This window comes from Neoarius graeffei, chromosome 3 (assembly GCF_027579695.1).
Source record: "Neoarius graeffei isolate fNeoGra1 chromosome 3, fNeoGra1.pri, whole genome shotgun sequence".
Taxonomy (NCBI): domain Eukaryota; kingdom Metazoa; phylum Chordata; class Actinopteri; order Siluriformes; family Ariidae; genus Neoarius; species Neoarius graeffei.
Genome location: NC_083571.1, coordinates 77496363 through 77521276, shown reverse-complemented (window position 1 = coordinate 77521276; position 24914 = coordinate 77496363). Strand labels below are relative to the sequence as shown.

Below are 24914 nucleotides of genomic sequence, written 5' to 3'. Positions count from 1 at the left end.
ACAGAAAACGTTTGACCTCTGTCATTGACAACAAAGGGTATATAACAAAGTATTGAGATGAACTTCGTGTTATTGACCAAATACTTATTTTCCACCATAATTTGCAAATAAATTCTTTAAAAATCATACAATGTGATTTTCTGGATTTTTTTTCTCATTTTGTCTCTCATAGTTGAAGTATACCTATGATGAAAATTACAGGCCTCTCTCATCTTTTTAAGTGGGAGAACCTGCACAATTGGTGACTGACTAAATACTTTTTTGCCCCACTGTACTTTCAATAATTCTTCCTCTAGTATCTGAAAAAGAACTACCCCAAATTCTACTTTTTGCATTGAAATCTCCACAGATGAAAACATTCTCAGTATGGAAAAAGTTAATTAAATCTTCATAATATAATTTTTTAGAAGGTGAAAGATACAAATTAATTATACCGTTAGAGGTATTGATTTTTAACAGAGAATCCTTCAGCTGGTATATCTAGTTTTTTGAAACTAGAGTAAGAAATGTCTTTATGGACTAAGAATGCAATACCCCTTTCAGAATTTTCTTGAAGTATTTCATAATTATTTTAATTTTATCTTGTTTCTTGTAAACATATCAGGGCTATCTTTTGTAATACTTAATGTTTTATTTCATTAATTTTGTTTATTACACTGTTCACATTCCATTACCATATAAGTTTTTTATTCATCTTTATGTTTTTTTTTTACTTTTGACCTGAGTAGATTCTTGACTGGTGTTTTGAGAAGTCAATGATCGAACAATCCATAGCATCTATAGTGACACCAGGCTCAACCAAACCCAAATTAGAACAAGTCAGAAGTTTTCAACCTAAGACCAAGAAATTAATTTATAGAGGTAACAATCTGAGAAAGCAAATATTTTCTGCTTCGAACACCACCCTGCGCTTGAGAAAATTGAAAAAGAATCTTATACATTATGAGTATGAAATCTGACACTTTGATGAATTGATCCGATTTTCCAGGATCATCTTGAATCTTTATTTCTTCTGTGTTTGAGTTATCTTTCTGATTCAGTTTAACTTTTCACAGCGTCTACATATGTTATTTTTTTCATTTTTCCTGATTCTGCTAACCTCTGAAGCTTCTTTATATATTCTACAGCCTTTTGAATTGGATTGATGCTCTTCACCGCAGTTTGCACATTTGTGCTTTGATAGTGAACATTCAGAAGTGAAATGAGCGTCTCTGCATTTGCCACACCTTTCTTTTGAGTGGCAATTTAAACTAATATGTCTGTAGTGCTGGCATTTGAAGCACCTGATGGGACCAGGTACATATGTCTTAACTCTGAAAATTCTAAAACCAAATTTTATGGTTTCAAGTACATTTTTACCAGAGAAGGTAATCAGAATAGTGTGTAGCAGTTTTTTTCTTTTAAGAACCTTTTGATGCTAACAATGTTGAATGAATTGTATTCTTTAAATCCTTCAAGCAAATCATCCAAAATATCTAGATCAACTCCATGGATTATACCTTTTACTTGGTTGTTAGGAACAAATCGCTCTACTATGATTGGTGTTTCTTCAAATCTTCTGAGTTTATCGACATTCACTCCATCACAGTGTCGGGAGTAATGCGTTACAAAAGTAACGAATTACTGTAATGCATTGCTTTTTACAGTAATGCGGTAATGTAAGGCATTACAGAAAAAAATTGGTAATATTTTACTCTGTACAAATGTCAGTAACGCACGTTACAATGCATTTTTAACCTGGAATGAAGTGGTGGTGGTGGTGGTGGTGGGGGGTTTCCTTCATACAAATTTGCTAAAATCACCGCAAGATCAGCAGAGGTGAAACGTCCACGCAAAATGTTTCACTTCCTTTTCCTTTAGGCTAGTCAGACAGGAGAGAGAGAGAGAGAGAGAGAGAGAGAGATGAGTGAACCTGCAGCTGATCTAACGTCAGATAGCACATTCTCCAGATGGGCACACGCCCATTACTTTAAGTTTGTGAAAAATAAGGATGTGAAGAACATCGTAGTCAAATGCACTTTGTGTGCTAAACCTAAAGAACTGTCCACTTCCCGAAATAGCACCAGTAATTTGACTAAACATTTACAGAGGTGCCATAGTAACATGAAGTTAGCAAGGAAGCAAGTGGAGGATGAGAGTGGCGATAAACTCACAAAACAGCCAAAATTAACATTCTGCCGCTCTGAGATGCTCCTTCAGCCTCAGGAGGTTAGGAGACTTGTGGTGGAGTATGTTGTTGAAGATATGCTGACAGTTTGTTTACATTTTTGTCCTGTATAACTGAGTTTTTTTTTTTCTGGTCGGAAGTCAGACTAAAGTGATTGAGCTGCCTTTCCTTCGAGGGCTAGTATGCCTAAGCACTTCAATATCATTAAAAACACTTTGATTTTGTTATTTCTAATTCTGTTTTTCGAAATGTGACTGGGTAGCCTCATATATATAATAGTCATTGTCTAGTTGTGATTTAAAAGGCTTGTGGGTTTTTTTCAGGCCAGTTTTATTGTAGGCTACTATTTGCCAGAATATGTTCATTTTTGTTAAATTTCTGAAATGGAGTCATATCCCGGCAGCACGGTGGTGTAGTGGTTAGCACTGTCGCCTCACAGCAAGAAGGTCCTGGGTTCGAGCCCCATGGCCGGCAAGGGCCTTTCTGTGCGGAGTTTGCATGTTCTCCCCGTGTCCGCGTGGGTTTCCTCCGGGTGCTCCGGTTTCCCCCACAGTCCAAAGACATGCAGGTTAGGTTAACTGGCGACTCTAAATTGACCGTAGGTGTGAATGTGAGTGTGAATGGTTGTCTGTGTCTATGTGTCAGCCCTGTGATGACCTGGCGACTTGTCCAGGGTGTACCCCGCCTTTTGCCCGTAGTCAGCTGGGATAGGCTCCAGCTTGCCTGCGACCCTGTAGAAGGATAAAGCGGCTAGAGATAATGAGATGAGATGAGTCATATCCCTTAGGGCTAATCTTTTTTTTTTTATGAGCATAAACTATGCTTAATGCTGTAAACTTGTAAACAATAAAGGCATAGAAATGCTAATTTTGTATCCTGTCATATCTTTAGACATTACAATACAATAAATGTTAATATGAATAGGCCTAAAGTTACAGTATTTCTATCACAATTTGCCAGACTTTCACCTTTTGTCTGTTCTTGCAATGATTGTTCCTTGTATTGTGCCCTGAGCCATCACTGTGGCTATTATATTCTACTGTTTTTAACCATAAGCCTAGCTCAGTCAGATACCACAGCACCTTCCACTGGATGTGTGATGAGCTAATTGAGCGTCTTGAGCTACATTTAGATTGCCAAATCCATACTTCCAGTCATTTTGGTGAGAGTAACTTAAAAGTAATGCAATAGTAGTGTAATGCCTTACATTGGGCAGCACGGTGGTGTAGTGGTTAGCGCTGTCGCCTCACAGCAAGAAGGTCCGGGTTCAAGCCCCATGGCCGGCGAGGGCCTTTCTGTGCGGACTTTGCTTGTTGTCCGCGTGGGTTTCCTCCGGGTGCTCCGGTTTCCCCCACAGTCCAAAGACATGCAGGTTAGGTTAACTGGTGACTCTAAATTGACCGTAGGTGTGAATGGTTGTCTGTGTCTATGTGTCAGCCCTGTGATGACCTGGCGACTTGTCCAGGGTGTACCCCGCCTTTTGCCCGTAGTCAGCTGGGATAGGCTCCAGCTTGCCTGCGACCCTGTAGAAGGATAAAGCGGCTAGAGATAATGAGATGAGATGAGTCATATCCCTTAGGGCTAATCTTTTTTTTTTTATGAGCATAAACTATGCTTAATGCTGTAAACTTGTAAACAATAAAGGCATAGAAATGCTAATTTTGTATCCTGTCATATCTTTAGACATTACAATACAATAAATGTTAATATGAATAGGCCTAAAGTTACAGTATTTCTATCACAATTTGCCAGACTTTCACCTTTTGTCTGTTCTTGCAATGATTGTTCCTTGTATTGTGCCCTGAGCCATCACTGTGGCTATTATATTCTACTGTTTTTAACCATAAGCCTAGCTCAGTCAGATACCACAGCACCTTCCACTGGATGTGTGATGAGCTAATTGAGCGTCTTGAGCTACATTTAGATTGCCAAATCCATACTTCCAGTCATTTTGGTGAGAGTAACTTAAAAGTAATGCAATAGTAGTGTAATGCCTTACATTGGGCAGCACGGTGGTGTAGTGGTTAGCGCTGTCGCCTCACAGCAAGAAGGTCCGGGTTCAAGCCCCATGGCCGGCGAGGGCCTTTCTGTGCGGACTTTGCTTGTTGTCCGCGTGGGTTTCCTCCGGGTGCTCCGGTTTCCCCCACAGTCCAAAGACATGCAGGTTAGGTTAACTGGTGACTCTAAATTGACCGTAGGTGTGAATGGTTGTCTGTGTCTATGTGTCAGCCCTGTGATGACCTGGCGACTTGTCCAGGGTGTACCCCGCCTTTTGCCCATAGTCAGCTGGGATAGGCTCCAGCTTGCCTGCGACCCTGTAGAACAGGATAAAGCGGCTAGAGATAATGAGATGAGATGAGCAATGCCTTACATTTTAAATACAGTAATATTGTAATGTAACTAATTACTTTAAAATGACAGTAACAAGTAATAAATAATGCAAAACAGTTTTGAAGTAACTTGCCCAACACTGCTCCATCACAAATCACTTTCAAATTTCCCCCAAGAATTGAAACACTGAATTTTGTACCTGTTGGAGTCTTAAAAAAAGACCAAAATTTAAAAGAATTGGTTTTGGCAAGTTTGATGTTATTGGGTTCCTCTCTGAACACAACCTCCAAACTTTCGTCTTTTTTCACCATTTTATTTTCAAAATCTGACTCAATTGAGTCATCACTTGTTCTTTTCATGAAACTCATAAATAACATATACACTTAGCTCCACAACACACTCAAGTTCTTCTTCTTCTTTTTAATGGCAGATTGTCACAATCTGTGTATACCGCCACCTACTGTACAGGAGTGTGTGAAGGGACTGGACAGATTAGATGTCAGATTACTAGGCTATAGGGCTGTAACGATACACCCAACTCACGATTCGATTCGTATCGCGATTTTTGACCCACGATTCGATACGCCCACGATTTTTTTTAAAATGTTTTTTTAAAGTAGTAAATTTGACTTATTAACATTTACTTACTTACATTAACTATTTAATAACAAATAATTCAGACCACTGCAGAGAATGAGTAATATGTATGCAAAAATGAACAAATGTATATCAAAAGATTGTTTTATTTCTCAAAATGATACTGTTGAGCCAGAAGCTCTGTTTTTTTCGGTTCTGAAAAAGTCATTTTTCCAAATCGTGTAAATCCGTTACGATTTTTTTTGGGGGGGGAGGTGGCTCTCTCACTGTCTCACTCTCATAGGGCCAATGATTTTCTGTGATACGTAACTGCCGCAGAAGGCTTCCGCCCAAGCAGACGTGCCTTCAGTGTTGCCAGATATTTCTAACGTTTTCCACCCCAAAGTATGTTCAAAACCAGCCAAAAAGCACCTAAACCTGCCCAATCTGGCAACACTGCATGCCTTTCCGGTCAAGTGATTGTGATTGGCTTGTGGCACACCTAGCCAGCCAATCATAGACGGAGAGTTGGCTGTTCTGACGCGAGAAATACGGTCGCCATCTTGGAGTGGTGAGAAAGCGCGAGATATCAAGGTACCGTCTATTAGTCTAGGGGGATTCAGTTTGCCCCTTTATCCATTAAAGAAATTAAATTTGGAGTGTTTTTAAATAATAAAAAAATTGAATATGGTATTAATAATTTACTACTTTTAGGTAAACATTTTATTCACAAATGTCGGGTTTTTTTTTTAAACTAAACCTTATGTTACACACTGGAAGAATGACCTCAAGCTTTTTGCCAAATCTCTAAAGTTAGTTGAAAATAAGGATGTTGGTTATTTTATATCTTTTTTTGGATGACTTTGATTTACTCGATTAACATATGTAAAGATAGTTAAGTAACCCTTTTCTTGTTCATATTTTTTACTTTATTGCTATGTGTGTGTTTTACTATTTTGATGTTTTTGGATCTGTATATATATGGTGCTCTATTTGTTTGTATTTTGAATGTTTTGGGAAATAATAATAATAATAATAATAATAATAAAAAAAGTTCCGTCTATTACTGCACGACTGAAGAAGACAAGAGACAAGCTGCCAGGCTGGTGCTCAGCGTACTCCTGCTCAAACGAGCGAACCGTTTCAAACAGAAGCAGGGGGATTACTTTTCACAAGTAAGATTTAACATTACCGTACTATTTTTTTTTTTAAATAGTATATTACCAGAGCTGAGAAGGAGCTAAGAGACTTAAATCGTCATCAGGTAGTGGTTTCACGAGTGATGTTTTAATGTTGTATGCTAATATTATATATATTGTTATTAAATGTTTATTCATATACTACCTTTTTTATTTATTTACTAGTTTATTTATTTACTACATTATTTTTTATGTTTGACATTAATTTGTTATAAATAAATGTTTTGATATGCTTTAAAACAAAAAAAAAAGTTTGTGGTCAATATATGGTCATCACACATTGTCCTACATACCAAACAAAGTGCCCCACTCAACCTGAATCCATCAGCTTTGCTGAAGGGGGGTCAGATTGTGTTGAAGGATGTAAAAGGCTCTTATAAATTCACTGACTAGATTAATTTCCCCTTTGATATGTTCTTAACAATCTATTCAAAGAAAACATACACACATTTGAATCATTATAATGGATTTAGATTGTTAAAACCGCATTTTATTTGCAACAGATTGGTGGTTGTAGCCGATAGAAAAACGTTAAGCTGTTTATATCTAATGTATTTAGTATTACACTGAGTGCAGCGGATCACCACTCCAAGATGGCGGCCCCGCGTCTCGTCAGCGCTTTTAGAATTTACATTGGATGCTCCGTCTATGTATTAGGATGTCTAGCCAGCCAATAAGCTGCTTGTTTACAGATTCGCTCCCCGCGTCGCAACCAGAATGGCGACCGCTTAAAAGAAATGAATGCTCTGCCAGTGGCGAGTGTGGACGTTGCGTGACTCGCAGAAGATTGTCGCAGGTCGGCGAAAAAACGACTTACTGATAGATATAAAAAAATAAAAGTAATTTAAGTAAGTTTAAAGTGTAATTTAAATAAAAAGTAAAGTATTCATAAATTGAAGTTTGGAAGCGCCTCTGTTTTTGGGCTGAGGAGAAGTTTGAAAGGATGAACCGCGATTCTGCCTTCTTGTATCGCGATACGGATCGTGGCTCTGTGTATCGCGATTTCGATACGCATATCGTTACAGCCCTACTAGGCTACAAAAAAAAAATTATATTCTTTTCATTAGACCTGTATCATTAAGATAAATGATTAGTGTTTTAATTCTATTTCGCTGTATTCCTTCTTCCTTTAGTATGTTGTGAATGTCTGAATCTGCTTCAAGCTCCAACCATTTCTGTCTTTGAGAACTGTATTTACTACAATGGAATAAAACATGCTCAACATCTTCCTTAACTCTACATCCTTGACAAAGACCATCACTTTTACCTAATATCTGTAATGTTGCGTTAAGACCTTTGTGTCCCAGTCTTAATCTTGTATATACTACCTCCTCATTTTCTGTTAAATCCCATTGATGTTATTCTTTTCCCCCCATACCTGACTCTGCATATTAAAGTATTGTCGACCTTTGGGTTCTGTTTCCCATTCTTTTTGCCATCTTTTCATAATCTCTGTTTTAATTAAGGCTTTAGCTTCTCCTTTTCCCAGTGGAATATGAATGTCTATCTGTTCTTTATCAACGGATTCTTTGGCTATGTGGTCTGCTATTTCATTGCCACTCAAATTCTAAAGCAGAACTAACCCCAACAACAAACAACCCCCTCACTCCAGTCCCCGGAAATAGTAAGAGCGTCTCACTCTAACGAGCCTATGAGCTCTTCAGATTTTATACAGAGCTCAGTGGTTGTAACGTTACCGGAAGTCACTGGCGCGTTTCAGGAAATGCGTCATCGTTGTGCGCCATACGATGTTATAAGCTGCGTAAACGGGCCGCTGGTGAAAAGAGTTGCGACGTGTTAAAACCTTTTCTTAAAGTGTAAGGTGTTTTGGGGAAAGATTTCCAATCATGGCAATGCAAGCAGCTAAGCGAGCGAATGTAAGTGCGGTTTAATCCATAAAGCTTTACGGTTTGCCAGTTGTTTGTGGATTTCCGGTGTATACTGTCGCGAGGTAGTCCAGAATCGAGTCTGTTCTGACATACACGGAGTTCACTGTGGTGGTTAGTGCTTGAACAGTTAAGATAAAGCAATAAAAAAAGGCAAGTGGTTATAGAAATAGAATAAAAATAAGGAGAATCTAAAATGTATACACTACCGTTCAAAAGTTTGGGGTCACTTTGAAAGTTCCTTATTTTTGAAAGAAAAGCACTGTTCTTTTCAATGAAGATCACTTTAAACTAATCAGAAATCCACTCTATACATTGCTAATGTGGTAAATGACTATTCTAGCTGCAAATGTCTGGTTTTTGGTGCAATATCTCCATAGGTGTATAGAGGCCCATTTCCAGCAACTCTCACTCCAGTGTTCTAATGGTACAATGTGTTTGCTCATTGCCTCAGAAGGCTAATGGAGGATTAGAAAACCCTTGTACAATCATGTTAGCACAGCTGAAAACAGTTGAGCTCTTTAGAGAAGCTATAAAACTGACCTTCCTTTGAGCAGATTGAGTTTCTGGAGCATCACATTTGTGGGGTCGATTAAATGCTCAAAATGGCCAGAAAAATGTCTTGACTATATATTTTCTATTCATTTTACAACTTATGGTGGGAAATAAGTGTGACTTTTCATGGAAAACACAAAATTGTCTGGGTGACCCCAAACTTTTGAACGGTAGTGTACATTTGAAAGAGATATTTAAAGGGGTACCAAATATAATATATACAGTTGCTGATGTGACAAAGTAACGTATTCTTAAGTATTCTATCAAATTTATATACTAGAAAACAACGAAATATCTTGGTAATTGTAAATATAATAGTCGGTACGCTAAACGGCACAAGAGTCGCCATTTTTAAAAGACCGTGACGTCAGCCCTACCCACTGCACTAGGAGAGAAGCGTGTAATCATGGTGTTGGGCGCATCAAGTGAAAGCGACAGCTCTGTCGAATCATACGAAGAGATCCTGCAAGCAGGCTATGGCTTAGAAGGGTACCAGTTTGAACCAGTTTGTGTAGCCGATCACTTACAATTCATCCTACTTTCCGATTCACACGTGCTAGTCCCAACCTCAATGAGCCAACACAACTGGGCACATACATACGTCATGAGTGTTACGCAGAGAAAATGAACGTGAATTCTGATTGGATAAAATTAATATCATGGCGGGCTGTTCAAACTGCGGAAATAGTTTGCTCGAGCTACTTTCAAAACACTATAACTTTCCAACCTTAGAACAAAAAACTTTTGTAAGTCTTGAATAAGGTTCGTTAATGTGTGTTTTATTGTTATATTTACTCTATATATTGCCCTCTGTTCCCCTTTAAGGGGTATGTGCATTGGCTGTTTTGAAGCCCAAGCTGTACAGTATGTCCCGGTGTCACGGTCTGAATTTACCACCAGTCTGAATTTACCAGGTAAACTTAAACTGTTGCAGCCACGGTCTGAATTTACCACAGTATAAATTTACCAACTTGGTATAATTTGGCCTAGTCTGAATTTACCAGACTAATATGAGATTTATGTTCATACTTGAATTATTTACACTTTATCTTGATGAATATTGATTTGTTTAAGTAAGACTCCTCATGATTATAATAATTTAGTTATTCTCTCAAATTTACCAACTTGGTATAATTAGACTGCTGTCATTGGGCCTAGTCAGAATTTACCAGCCCAATATGATAGATTTATGATCATACTTGATCCACAAATACATTTTCTCTTTATCTTGATGAATGAATGACCCGTTTTTTAGTTCCAGTTTATGCACTAAGTATAGCTGATCAGGACCAGCCAGGAATGATGGACTTTATCTTCATGAATATTGATTTGTTTAAGTATATATGAAAGAACGAAGTCAGAATGTAAAGTGTTTTGAACAATTTTATTAACTTCATTTACACATAATTGTACTAATAAAATTCAATCCAAACCATTCTTGTCTACTGATGATCAAATCTCACAATTGTAGTCACAATTCGCATTCTATTAGTCCATAAATGTGTTGAAATGTTCGGTACAAAATCGCAGCAAGAAATGGTAAATTTAGACTTCCTGGAAGTTGACCGGGGGAAAAAAATCTGTATGCGCATGGTAAATTTATACCAGCACACGATCAGACCGTGACACCGGAATGTGCGAAAATGGATCACAGGATGAAGTTGAAGAAGAATCATGACATGAATGTGCGAGAATTAGCAGTTAGCTAGCATGTTAGATAGTGGGTGGTGTTGAACTGCTCGCTGAGGTATATTGAACTACTAATTGAAAGCGAAGGAGGAATTCTAAAAGAATCAATCTTGAAGCCAACACCTTTTATGTGCAGGTATCCACAAACTTTTGGTCCTATTTAGTGTCGTAGCTGCACTGAACAGAACACTAGAGCTGTCTGACAAATATCAAGACTTCACAGCGATAATTAAACACCGTCAACATGTCGGAGACTTTGTGATATTTTCATTCTTAGAGATCAGAAAGATTATTTGCCCCTTTCACATATCCCACTGAGAAAATGCCAAATCAATGGAGAGTGTGCTAGTCCCAATATACAAGAATAAGGGAGATGTACAGAGCTGCAGTAATTACAGAGGAATAAAACTGATGAGCCACACCATGAAGCTATGGGAAAGGGTATTGGAGGCGAGATTGAGAAGAGGGGTAGCAATCTGTGAACAGCAGTATGGGTTTGTGCCAAGGAAGACATTTCATCTCATTATCTCTAGCCGCTTTATCCTTCTACAGGATCGCAGGCAAGCTGGAGCCTATCTCAGCTGACTACGGGCGAAAGGCAGGGTACATGCTGGACAAGTCGCCAGATCATCGCAGGGCTGACACACACAGACAACCATTCACACCTACGGTCAATTTAGAGTCACCAGTTAACCTAACCTGCATGTCTTTGGACTGTGGGGGAAACCGGAGCACCCGGAGGAAACCCACGCGGACACGGGGAGAACATGCAAACCCTGCACAGAAAGGCCCTCGCCGGCCACGGTGCTCGAACCCGGACCTTATTGCTGCAAGGCGACAGCGCTAACCACTACACCACCGTGCCGCCCCCCAAGGAAGACATGTTGGATGCAATTTTTGCTTTAAGAATGTTAATGGAGAAGTACAGAGAAAGCTACATTGTGTGTTTATAGACCTGGAGAAGGCATACGATAGAGTACCGAGAGATGAGTTATGGTACTGTATGAGAGAGTGGAGTGAATGAGAAGTATATTAGAGTGGTGCAAGACCTGTATGAGAACAGTGAAACAGCAGTGAGGTGTGCAGTTGGAATGACTGAATGGTTCAAGGTGAAGGTGGGACTCCATCAAGGATCTGCGTTGTCCTTTTTTTGTTTGCCATAGTGATGGATAGCTTGACGGACAAAGTGAGGCAAGAGTCACCATGGAACATGTTGTTTGCAGATGATATTGTGATATGTGGTGAAAGGAGGCTTAGTTGGGTTTGGAGAGATGGAGGTATGCATTGGAACGAAGAGGAATGAAGGTGAGCAGGAGCAAAACAGAATGCATGTGCATCAATGAGAATGGGGATGAGTGTAGTGAAGATGCAAGGAGATAAAGAAAGTTGGTGAATTCAAGTACCTGGGGTCAACTGTGCAGGAAAATGGGGGCTGCGATAGTGAGGTGAGAAAGAGAGTGCAGGCAGGGTGGAGCAGTTGGAGAAGGATTTCAGGAGTCATTTGTGATCGGAAAGTCCCAGCAAAAATGAAAGGTAAGATGTACAAGACAGTAGTGAGACCAGCTGTGATGTATGGATTGGAGACCGTACCCTTAACAAAGAGACAGGAGGCAAAGTTGGAGGTGGCGGAGTTGAGGATGTTAAGGTTTGCGATGGGAGGTTGGACAGGATAAGGAACGAGCACATCAGAGGGACAGCACATGCGGAGAGCTTGGGAATTAAGCTAAGAGAGAGGAGTCTGAGATGGTATGGGCACATCCTGAGAAGAGTACAGAGCATGTTGGAAGGAGAATGTTGAGGATGGAGCTGCCAGGCAAATGAAAATGAGGAAGGCCAAAGAGGAGATACATGGATGGGGTGAGAGAGAGGACATGAAAGTGGCAGGTGTGGTAGAGAAGGATGCGGAAGACAGGGAGCAATGGAGACGAAAGATCCGCTGTGGCGACCCCCTAATCGGGAGCAGCCAGAAGACATATCCCACAATCCATAGCGCGATTGGGAACTTCTGGTGGCCAGGCCCAGGCTGCTGATAATGCTACAAAATCCAATACCGGGCTGTATAATCAGTTTCGATGTTCAAATATTGGCTGCAAGCTGAAATGTTATTAGATAGCTTTTGTCTAGTTTCTAGGTATCTTTTGTCAGCACAGAAGCTTTTAATAGGTCATCCTTATTATCCATACAGTCCTTTCACACTCTGCATTGTTTACATGAAATGCATGTTCCAGCTGCTCAGCACTATAACTCTGGCCAATGACATTAACAGTGTACATTTACATTGATGACAAATGTGCAATCATTTTGATCGGTATGAGTCTTGGAGTTGTATCTAATAGGTCATTCATGGATTGTAGATATAGATGGCACATTATCTAGTGCTCAGAGTATATTGTGTAGAGTACCGCAGGGTTCCATACTCAGGCTGCTTCTATTTCTGATGTATGTGAATGATATGAAGGTGGCAGTGAAGTGTGGATGATTCAGTTTTGATTGTATCAGGAAAGGAAATATCAGAAATAGATGATGCCTTGAGTATGGAACTCAACTCTGTTCTGAGTCAACCACTCAAACAGACTTTCATTACATCTAGGTACAAAAGAATCTATAGTGTTTGGCTCGAAAAGGCAGTTAAGCACTGTTAATATCTTAAATGTGTGGTGGAAATGACATTGTATCAAGGAGTGAGGTAACATGTTTAGGCATAACTTTAGATCCATTGTTATTAGGGGATGCTATTGCATCAGAAGTACTTTCCAAAAGCTCAAACTTTATTAAAAAAAAGAAAGAAATACCAGGAAATTTGACCTTCAAAGTTCAAACCAAGAAACTACTCGTGTCTGCCTTGATGTTGTCATTTTGATTACGCTTGTTCAGCTTGGTATAGTGGTCTCTCCAAAAGGGACAAGTGGAGGATGCAGGCCATGCAGAACAACATATTAGATACTTAATAATTAGATACTTGTTCAATACGCCTCCCAGAACACACATTGGATATGAACAATTTATTATGGTTAGCCTATAACCAGTTGAATATAGAGTTGAACAACTGAAGCTAGGTCATATGTATAATGTAAATGTTTGTGCTCCAGAGTATCTTAAGTGTAACCGTATGTACATTACGGTACAAGAGCAAGTGATTCCTCATGTGTAGTGCCTAGAGTAAATAGTTTTGGAAAGAGTTCTTCCATGTATACAGGAATTTGTTTGTGGAATAGCCTTCCTCAATCAGTGCAGTCTAATCAAACGCGATAATTTTAAGAAACTTGTAAAACCGTTTGTGTGGAGTAAATTCCAAACCCAATCTTATGGTGTGTATAACTAATTTTTAATGCTCATACAGGTGCTATTATTGTAATCTACTCATTTTTTTTCTGTGATAGTGCAGTCATTATTAATTTTGGTTATTTCTGTATGTTTATATAATAGTTATATTTCTATACTTATCAGTATTATTGTTAAATTTGTACATATTATTGTCTTATTTTTATTGTTGCCTGTTGTCCTCTTGATGACCATATTGGAAATAAGTGTATATTTATACTTTTGGTGTCCTCAGTGCTATATTTACTTATTTTTTTTTTTAAATATATAACATGAATGAATTTTACCAAATAAATCCATTCCATTGAGGGGGAAAAAAATGAGACCATGTAAACCTGTAGTAATATTTTTAGAGAACTTCATTGAAACTGCTTATTTTGACATCGCCACATCACAATATTGATCAATACAGAGTATAATTTAAATTATGTACAGTATATTTACATCAGAATAAACAATTCCATATTCAGGAATGACGATGAAACTGCAGTGGCGTGAAGAATCTTTAGGTCTTCATGTTAAGTCATACATGTACAGAACTTTAAGACCCTTATACTGACTGGTTTTCTTTCACTTGATGGCTTGTTTACTTTATGTACTATTGCGCATGCTGGACTAAGGCTACGTTTACATTAGACTGTATCTGTCTCGTTTTCTTCGCGGATGCACTGTCTGTTTACATTAAACCGCCTGGAAACGCCGGGAAACGGGAATCCGCCAGCGTCCACGTATTCAATCCAGATCGTGTCAGCTCCGGTGCTGTGTAAACATTGAGATACGCGGATACGCTGTGCTGATCTCTAGCTGGCGTCTCATTGGACAACGTCACTGTGACAGCCACCTTCCTGATTCGCTGGCGTTGGTCATGTGACGCGACTGCTGAAAAATGGCGTGGTCTTCCGCCTTGTATCACCTTTCATTAAAGAGTATAAAAGTATGAAAATACTGCAAATACTGATGCAAATACTGCCCATTGTGTAGTTATGATGGTCTTTAGGCTTGCCATCCTTCCACTTGCAAGTGGTAAGTGATATGCGCTGCGATCTCACACACACAGCGGCTCAGTCCCGAATCACAGCTTGTGCACTTCACTCGCGTGCTCTGTAAGCTGCGCAAGGCCGGAGTGCACACCCTCCAGAGGGCACTCGCTGTTCAGGGCGGAGTGATTTGGAGCGCAGGATGCCTGCGGGGCCGAGCGTATCCGTGTATTGGTGTTGCTGTGTGCACACTAATTGTTTTAAAAACGTTAATCTGATGATCCGCTGATACGGTCTAATGTAAACATGGGCAAAGTCAGTCATGTTGTCAACCCATGTCAATGATGCTGGAAGTTCCCAACGTGCAATGTATGCTGGGATTTGTGAAAAGCGAGAAGAACATTAATTCATTGCAAGATTGTTTGAGTGGCAAATATAATGTAATTTTTCTCCCATTTTCTCCCCTCAGATTCGCTTACCTCCAGAGGTGAACAGGATACTGTACATACGTAACCTTCCATACAAGATCACAGCAGAAGAAATGTATGATATCTTTGGGAAATATGGGCCAATTCGGCAGATTAGAGTGTAAGTTCCCAGTTCATGTTTTGCATGGATGCAAACGGCGCGCCTTTTGGCAGATGCCGCCTTTTTCACGGCTGTCTGGGGGACTTGTGTGAATCGTGCAGATCTGATTTTTTTTTTTGGGGGGGGGGGGGGGGGGGGGGCGTTGGAGTGTCTGATTATAATTTCATCAAAGTAAATTCTGTATTAAAATGACTGACTAAGCAAATGCCGTTACAGTCCATGAAACATAGGAAGTACAAGTATGTGAAGAAAACAGTAAATCAGAAAGCTGCACATGTAAAGCCAATTACATAACTTGGATTGGACTGATGGAAATCCTTGGGCGTGAAGTGCAGCCAGCAGCAGGTAATGGCACGCAGCCAATTGGCTTTATGTGCGCAGCTTTCTGATTTACTGTTTTCTTCTCATACTTCCTATGTTTCATGGACTGTAACGGCATTTGCTTATTTAGTAACTTTAATACAGAATTTACTTTGATGAAATTATAATCAGACACTCCAACGCCCCCCCACCCCCCAAAAAAACCCCTCATCGGATCTGCACAAGTCCCCCAGACAGCCGTGAAAAAGGCGGCATCTGCCAAAAGGCGCACCGTTTGCATCTATGGTTTTGAAATTTTAAATTGTTTTAATCACAATCCAATTGCTTCTACAGGATGGTTTTCTAGAATGCATTTTCTGTTCCTCTTCAGAAATGTTACCTACTGTCCCTAATTTTCTTTTGGGCAGGCTTGCTGATTGGGGATAGATTAGGAATAAAATTAACTCATGTTTAAAGTCATTAAAATTCTGTAAAGCTGCTTAGTGACTGTCTATTGTTAAAAGCGCTATAAAAATAAATTTGACACTACTTTTGAATGCATGGAATTCAAGCACTTGAGTAGATCAGAGACACACTGGGTCACAATGAGATGTTCCAGTGTCGTAGATTGATGTATTGCTACTGAAAGAAAGCGGTGGACACAATTTTATTTATTTATTTTTAACAAACCCCCCGAGCATTTTTAAACACTGTGTTGCATATTTAATGTAATATAGATTAAATAGCAGCAGCAGTTGTAACCATAGATTTTGGTGGGGTGTGATGTTCGTGACAGGGAGAGTTGATAGGAGGCTATCGAGTCAGGTTTATTTGTATAGCGCTTTTAACAATGCACATTGTCGCAAAGTAGCGTTACAGAATTTTAATGACTTTAAACATGAGCTAATTTTATCCTTAATCTATCCCCAGTGAGCAAGCCTGTGGCAAGGAAAAACTTCCTCAGGTGACATCAGGGCTCGACCTGAACTTTTAATTCCGAACATGGTTATTTTTATATACGCACCTGCTGTAGTTGGTTTCCCTGTTGTTTTGTAAACAATAAGACATAAACAATCACTGAGGGGATTGAACTAGTTTTGTTGGAACTTTGTTGATGTAACTCTTGAATAATTACTTTAAAAATGGTGACTTTCAACAATCCCTAAAACCTGCGGTCCCTGAAAGATATAAAAGCATAATGCATCATTACTATATTGTCTGGAGCGGTTATACTCAAGTAATTTTCTCTCATCTGTAAACCAAATTAGATCGGTCTGTATTAGAGCCCTGCACTCCTGCGGGACCCGCCGCAAAGCAGTGCGGCGCAGGACAACTTTTGAAAGCTAATTGGGGGCGGGAGTGCACAATGCGGGCAGGAGACGTGATAAGCTGCAGTCCCGCTAACTAAAAATGTGTCTAAAATAAAATTTATAAATTATAAATTTGTCTATCATATATAATTTGTACTGGATATTTTATTTGGCATTAATAACATTTTAAGATGCCTAAATTTGCGGATGTGGTTGTGGCAGCGGGGGTGTGGCCAAGCAGCAGTCTGTGAATGGAGGGTGGGGTCGGGGAAGGTCAGTGGCTAGGTCATTACACCTGATATGTGTGTGTGTGTGTTGCAGGGATGGAGTATAAAGGGAGGGGTGTTGCAGGGATGGAGTATAAAGGGAGGGGGAGAGGAGAGAAGAGGGATTTGCTCCCCGACCACAACGTACGTGTGTGTGTGAGTGAACAAAAGAAAGCTGAAAAGCTCAATAAAGTGAGTGATGTGCGTCCTGGGTTTCAGCACCACTGTAGCAATCCCCGATGTGGGTGGAGCACAGAAGCACGGCAGGCGAGAGTTCGTGTTCACACCCACTCACTTTATTGAGCTTTTCAGCTTTCTTTCTTTCACTCACTCACTCTCACATGTGTTGTGGTCGGGGAGCGAATCCCTCTTCTCTCCTCTCCCCCTCCCTTTATACTCCATCCCTGCAACAAACAAACGCGCACACAAATTGACATCAGGTGTAATGACCTAGCCACTTGCCTTCCCCGACCCCGCCCTCCATTCACAGACTGCTGCTTGGCCACGCCCCCGCTGCTACAGTGGTCTAATCTCGCGTACGTTTCCGATTCCTTCTCCGCTCTTCCGTGTTTGAGATCTCCAATCATGGCAGAAGAGCAGAGCTCCTCTAGTGAAGCTCACAATGGGTATCTCTCTAAAGCCTCAGCTGCGCATGCCGCCTGGCATCGTGCGCTCTCGCTACGTGCGCTAGGTGAAGGATCGGTCAGTGGAGAGCTCAGCTAAGCTCAGCATGTTTAATTCCCCAAGCCAATGACAAGAACTTTCGTGAGAAATAATGCGAACGTCTGCATTATGCGGGATTTGCGGGCGGGAGCGGGACAAAATATGGCGGGCGGGAGCGGGACTGAAAATCATAATTCTTTGCGGGAGCGGGACTGAAAATTCTGTCCCGTGCAGACCTCTAGTCTGTATGTAGAAAATGTGACCTGGACGATTTATGTAAACTGCTTCTTATTTACTTTTTTAAAAATAAATATTCTATTGCAACTTTAAGCAAGTTTTCAAGGAGTTTGGCTAAATCATGTAGCCTGGGCAGTGAGACAGCTTGTGTAAATAATATGCACATGAATGAACACGTTGACATTGATAAGCTCACCTCAATATGTCTCTTACAATCATTTACCCTACCATGGGCAATGGTCACTGTTACAAACAGTACAGTACACTACACACCATTTTACCCTTATTAGGCAAGGGGAGACTTCTGTGTAGTCTGAGGTGAAGTGGGTTTTTTTTGGGGGGGGGCACTCTGCCATGATGCTCCTGGATACACCAAACTCTTGGACACTCCGTCTGGGAGAGATGATGTAAAGCCTGTCCCCACAGAACATGGATTGTTAAAATGGAGCAGTCCGCGCTCTCTCAGGGAGCTGATATCAATATGTTGGAGACTTCCAGAAGAGTCGGGAAGATGTAAATCTCCAGTTGTTAGTATTGTATTCTTCCCTCACAAATCTACTAAAAGTATGAATGTGCATTCTGACAGTTGTTTGCAACAATAACCATTACTATAAACAATGTTGAAGTCCTGCCTCAAGTGGAGGAGTTTAAGTATCTCAGGATCGTGTTCACAAGTGAGGGAAGGATGGAGCATGAGATTGACAGGCGGATCGGTGCGGCCTCCGCAGGGATGCGGTCGCTTTACCGGTCCGTCATGGTGAAGGAGCTGAGCCAAAAGGCAAAGCTCTCGATTTATCGGTCAATCTACGTTCCGACTCTCACCTATGGTCATGAGCTTTGGGTAATGACCGAAAGAACGCGATCGCAGATACAAGCGGCCGGAAGGAGTTTCCTTCGCAGGGTGGCTGGGCACTCCCTTGGAGATGGGGTGAGAAGCACACAGTCACTCGGGAGGAGCTCAGGGTAGAGCCGCTGCTCCTCCACATTGAGAGGAATCAGCTGAGGTGGCTCAGGCATTTCTTTCGGATGCCTCCTGGAAGCCTCCCTGGGGAGGTGTTCCAGGCATGTCCCCCCGGGAGGAGGCCCCGGGGAAGACCCAGGACACGCTGGAGGGACTATTGGCCCTTTTCCACTACCCTTTTTCAGCTCACTTCAGCTCGCTTCAGCTCACTTCAGCCCGACACGGCTCGCGTTTCGACTACCAAAAACCAGCACGACTCAGCTCGTTTCAGCCCTGCTTAGCCCCTAAAACTCGCACCGTTTTAGAGTGGGGCTAAAGCGAGCCAAACCGTGCCGACTGAGGTTGGGGGCGTGAGCAGACACTCCCCTGTGCACTGATTGGTGAGGAGGAGTGTCCTCACATGCCCACACACGCCCCGCGAGCGCGCTGGGATCTGTAAACACCGCAAACCCGGAAGGAGAATAATTATGAATTACGAGAATTTCTGAAGCCTTATGCGCCTCGCCTCATCTATACGCTCTTGCCAGTATCTGTCCGCGTTGTCGGTGACAGCAAGCCACAGCACCAAGACCAGCAACACTAACGACTCCATGTCCTCCATGTTTATTGTTTACTATTCGGGTCGTGAGACTACCGCTTAAAAGATCACTGAATCAGTGACATACAGAGCATCGTGGACGAGTTCGCGGAGCGCAAGGCTCGCCGTATGCCCTTCAAATAATGCGCGCAGTAGGCTATTGATGTTTTATTATGAGCCATGTACAGTATGTCGCCGAATGTTTTTTTTGTTTCTGAGTTACATGTTCGTTTGAAGGACTTAATGTACAAAATAACATAGTTGCACCCCGTAGTGTTGAAATTGGTAAACACAGTGCATTCAGTGAGGTTTGCACCGCCCTCCTTTTATTTCTGACTCTTCCTGTCACTGCTGCAACCTCTGAGCGCTCATTCGTATGCCCTTCAAATAATGTGCGCAGTATAGGCTATTGATGTTTTATTATGAGCCATGTACAGTATCCTAATGTTTTTTGTTTCTGAGTTACATGTTCGTTTGAAGGACTTGATGTACTAAATAACATAGTTGCACCCGGTAGTGTTGAAATTGGTAAACACCGCAGTTGCGGACATTTTGTAGCCTAAAATGATGTTATGATAAGCTTTAATAAAGGGCCCGGTCATTTGCCCCGCCCCCGGCCCGGCTCTGACTTGTTCCGCCACTGTCACTGATGTCACTGTTTGCGCTGCTTAACGACATCACATGACATCCACCCACTTTCGCTAACTCCACCCAATGTGTCCACCCACTTCCAGCCAGCACGGTTCAGCGCAGTTGTAGTCGAAATGCAACTCCAACAGCCCCGCTCAGCCCGACTCAGCTCGACTCGGCACGGCTCAGCCGCGTTTGTAGTGGAAAAGCGGCATGTGTCTCTCGGCTGGCCTGGGAACGCCTTGGTGTTCTTCCCGAGGAGCTGGCCAAGGTGTCTGGGGAGAGGGAAGTTTGGGCTTCCATGCTCAGACTGCTGCCTCTGCGACCCGGCCCTGGATAAGCGGAAGAAAATTATGAGAATCAATAAAACCATACTCTTCTCTCAGCAACAAGGTCTCCAATCTGGCAACTGGACTGTTTTTCCTAAAGAAAACTAAAACTCTGTTCTGGGGCAAGATGCATCATCCTGAAAAATTTTCACCAAACCTATTTATCAATGGCATGAGAATTTCCATGTACACGTGTGCATTTACCATCTCCTCTGGTCCTTTACCTGACCTGCAGCTCCATAGCATAAACAAGTGGGGAAAATCTGATTTTCTTAAGGCAGTCTTTATCTGTTCACTAGAACAGCACCAGACAAAAGTTGTGGTTATGTTGGGATTTTCTGTCTATCTTACAGTAAAAGCTTAAAGTACATAACCTGGCAAAAAGTCACCATTTGAATATAAATACAAATACTTAAGATTGGATAATTTGATTTAGATAATTAGTGTTTAATGTGCTTCAACTGTCAGCAATTATTTTAACCTTAACTGATTCAGTGAGTAGCTTCTCATTTCTGAAACAACCATGTTAGAAGAATCCTGTAGTCATGGAAAAGATGTTACACTGTTTTCAGAAGGGTCCAATTATCAGCCTGCATCAAGCAAAGAAAACTACTCAAGCCTCGGTCGCAACCGGCCGTACATGCTCCTACGGCCGGTCTACATGCAAGAAACGCACGGAGGGCGCGCGTGTGACGTGCTGATTTTCGAGCTGTAGACTGGTCGCAGACCGGCCGCAGAGGTTCTTTGTCATGTCAAACACACACTATGGGCACTTACGTTTTTTTATCAGGTTGCAAGACAAACTTGCGGCCAACGTGCATCTTTCTCCATGAACAAAAAAAAGCAGCGATTTGGGGAAACGCCAAAAAATCGTACATCCGGTTGTGACCTAGGCTTAAGGAAACTGCTGAAATGACTGGAGTTGGGTTAAGAAACTGGATTAAATTCAACTTTGTGCAGAGTACAGGTACAAAGCCAATGAAATGCCATTAGTGTCTAGACAGAAGTGCAAAATATAGTATTTACAGAAGTACGTGTTATAGCATAGTGATGCTATCTTACAGTATGTGCAGTGGAGTTAATATACAAATTGTAAATGTTTAAGTTTACAGAGGGCAAGTGGACAGGATTGGAGTATGTAAGGGATGTACAGTTGGCAGTATTGAACACCAATTGTTTGTTGTGGAGTCTTGCAGCGAAAGGTGATTCATGAGTATCCCCAAGACACTTTTGCTATGTATTTTACATTGTACATGTAGTACTATTGTATAAAGTGCACAGCCTGTGCAACAATGCAAGTGGTTCATTTTTGTACAGGAAATTAATAGTGCAAATGACATGTTTGAAGTACTGGCTTGAGTTTCCCCAAAAAACATTGCAGCAAAAAGAATCATTAAATGGTAGAGCGAGCAGCACAATGAATACACACTCCTAATTAAGATGCTCTTAGTGTTGAGGCTTTTGGGAAACCCACCGCTGAACAGTACAAGCATAGCTTGTGATAAATGTTCTCAACAGGGGGTAACAGTGCCAATAATCTACTGCACAGTTTTCACCATCTGCTGGAGTGCTTTTCAGTCTGGTATGGAGCAGTTACTATACCATACCGAGATGTTAAACAGTAGAAGTCCACCAGCATCCTAAGACAGATGTGAGCCGCCTTCAGCCTCTGTAGGAAGCAAAGACACACTTGGGCTTTTTTTTTTTTTAAATATAAAACCAGGATGGAGTGTCAGGAGCTCATTGGAGATGTGGATACCAAGGAGCTTGATGCATGCTCTATGATGACTCCATTAACGAAGCTGGGGTGTGTGCATGGCTCCTAACCCACCTGAAGTCCATGATGGTCTTGTGTGTAAGCACTAGGTTATCACACCATGTGACCAGGTGCTGGACTTCATCCCCCATCCATAGTCACCGCTGATCTGACCCATCACTGTGGTGTCCCCTGTGAACTTGATTATGGCATTACAGCCAAGGACAGGAAAGCAGTCATGGGTGAACAAGGACAGGAAAGCAGTCATGGGTGAACAAGAACAGAAGAGGGTTCAGCCTTGTGGCATGCTAGTGTTCAGGATTATAGTGATTTGAGGAAAGATTAACAATCTTGTTTTGTAATGAAATTAAGAGCATTTCCACACGTGCAATGCAACAGGAACTTTTTTTTTTAATGAATTGTAGTTAAATGTTCAGATAAATGCTTGGCGATGTGTGTGACTACATAATTGTGCTTGCAGTGGGAACACACCAGAGACCAGAGGAACTGCCTATGTAGTCTATGAGGACATCTTTGATGCCAAGAATGCCTGTGACCACCTTTCTGGATTCAATGTTTGCAACAGATACCTGGTTGTTCTGTACTACAACGCGAACAGAGTACGTTTGAATTTACCTGTGAAGTATAAACCGGCTTCTGTCCTTGACCGTTTAGCAATAATCTTGTGCTTCTATTGAGTTGTAACAAGTGTGCAGACTTTAGCAATGTTGCTTATTTTTCTCCCCCTTTTTCAGGCATTCCAGAAAATGGACACAAAGAAAAAAGAGGAGCAGCTGAAACTTCTCAAGGAGAAATATGGCATAAATACAGACCCCCCAAAGTAACAATCATCCCTAAGTGAAGCTGTCAAAATAAGTCACGTTTCCCTTTTTGGGTACAGCTAATTTACCTTAACTTGTGTATTAAACATGGAGCTTTTAGGACTCTTCTTCCCCCCCATACGCGCATGGAAAAAGCTTACTTATGCAATGTATCACTAGGTTTATTTTGCCTTTTAATTCAGACTTTGATTGAAATGGCTGGCTTGTAATTGGGTTTTATTGCAAATTAATAAACTGTTCTGGGAACACTTATGCATTATAAGCCATACCCAGTTTGTAATGGTACCTGTGTAAATCTCTTATGGTCTGTCCATTTTCATACATTACTCTTCATAGAGGCTAGAAACCGCGTCTTGAATGTAATTGAGTATTCATTAAAAAAAAAAAAAAACTTGGCTCAGTTCTTAACGAAAAGTGACTACTGGTGGATAGTGCTGAGGTGATGTGCTGTTCAGAAGACCAAGTTGTGTGTGTTTTTTTTTTTTTACTTAATAAAAAATCTCAAATGTTTGAGTATTGTGTAAAAAAAAAAAAAGGAAAACCCTTTTTAAAGTGTGCACATGCATTGTATATAAAATGCATACACTTTTTATATAAATATATTTAGAGATAAATATCTAGTGTGCACATGCAAGGGTCAAACTAGCACTAAGGATTTGTGTTTATGCTTTTCAAAACACTACATTCAGGTTATACATACATTAGGAGCAATGCTGATTTTTAAAAAGTACAGATAGATCATTGTGTAGTAGGGTTGGTAAGATTGGGTTATCAGTGCACCCCTTTTTATTCTCCCATCACTTTAAAAAATACACATCAGGATTAATTTAAGATGCATAATTAACATCTCTGCATCAGTAAAAAAAAATTTTTTTTTGGTGTTGGTTTGATTTTACTACTTTTGGTTCAGCAAGTCAAACACTTGCTTTGACATCACAATAGTTGATATCATTGGTGCAGTGCCAGGGTGTGTATTGCATCAGCCTCACCAATTTACCAAATTAACCTAAATAACATGGTAGGGGAAAGAAAAAAGCTCTCTCTAAACAGGCTTAAGGAATCCTATTTAAAATTCTATTAATTTTATACAATTTTAATAATTACATTCTTCTGCCCCAGCTCATCTTGTGCTGTTTCTCTATTAATCTTTTATAATAAGCCTCACTTTCCCCCTGAATAATTTGAGATGCAATTTTTGACTGGTTGGGACAGAAGTCAGATAGTTTGAAGATTCAGCTTTAAATGATTGAATGTTACCCGGGCAAAGCTTTTACACTATAAAATGTCAAAAGATCAGAATAAAAACATCAACTTGTCATTTTATAATGAATCTATAAATTAACTCGTATTTTAACTCGTGCTAAACAAGTGCTTTGAGAAACTAAAGATTAACACATGAAACAGCTGACCAATAATTAGAGCCATTTCATGCTTGAATTTTTTTGTACAATTTATATTAAATTTTTACATTGACACAAATGCATAATTGCACCACCCAACGATCAGAGGATGCCATTACACCGTTACAAAGGTTCACCAACATGTAAGACTGGGACATTTTCCAAGGAGCTCCGGATAACAGTGCAGCTCTCATCATGGACCATATCAAGTTTTGCATGACCACAATATAATCCACATCATCTGCAAACTAGGAGTCCTTTTTGTTGTCTCCCCCCTCCCCGACCTCCTGTTACTTTACACCAATACAATACAATCCATTCTGCTGTACAGTACCCTCCTTTCTACACCATGTT

General features: G+C 40.7%; 1 protein-coding gene across 1 annotated transcript; it reads left to right on the top strand.

Annotated features, from left to right (window-relative positions):
* Positions 1-7995: 7995 nt before the first annotated feature.
* On the top strand, positions 7996-23445 carry sf3b6 (splicing factor 3b, subunit 6). Its single transcript, XM_060917368.1, has 4 exons — positions 7996-8150; positions 15171-15289; positions 22800-22938; positions 23074-23445. Exons 1-4 carry the CDS (start codon positions 8121-8123, stop codon positions 23161-23163), a joined length of 378 nt encoding a protein of 125 aa, XP_060773351.1. The 5' UTR covers positions 7996-8120; the 3' UTR covers positions 23164-23445.
* The last annotated feature ends 1469 nt before the right edge of the window (positions 23446-24914 follow it).

Excerpts from the sequence above, each read along its gene's own strand:
- sf3b6 (XM_060917368.1), top strand. The coding sequence starts at position 8,121 with ATGGCAATGCAAGCAGCTAAGCGAGCGAAT. Across the intron at positions 8,151-15,170 it reads AAGCAGCTAAGCGAGCGAAT|ATTCGCTTACCTCCAGAGGT; the intron begins GTAAGTGCGGTT and ends TTCTCCCCTCAG. Across the intron at positions 15,290-22,799 it reads CCAATTCGGCAGATTAGAGT|TGGGAACACACCAGAGACCA; the intron begins GTAAGTTCCCAG and ends TTGTGCTTGCAG.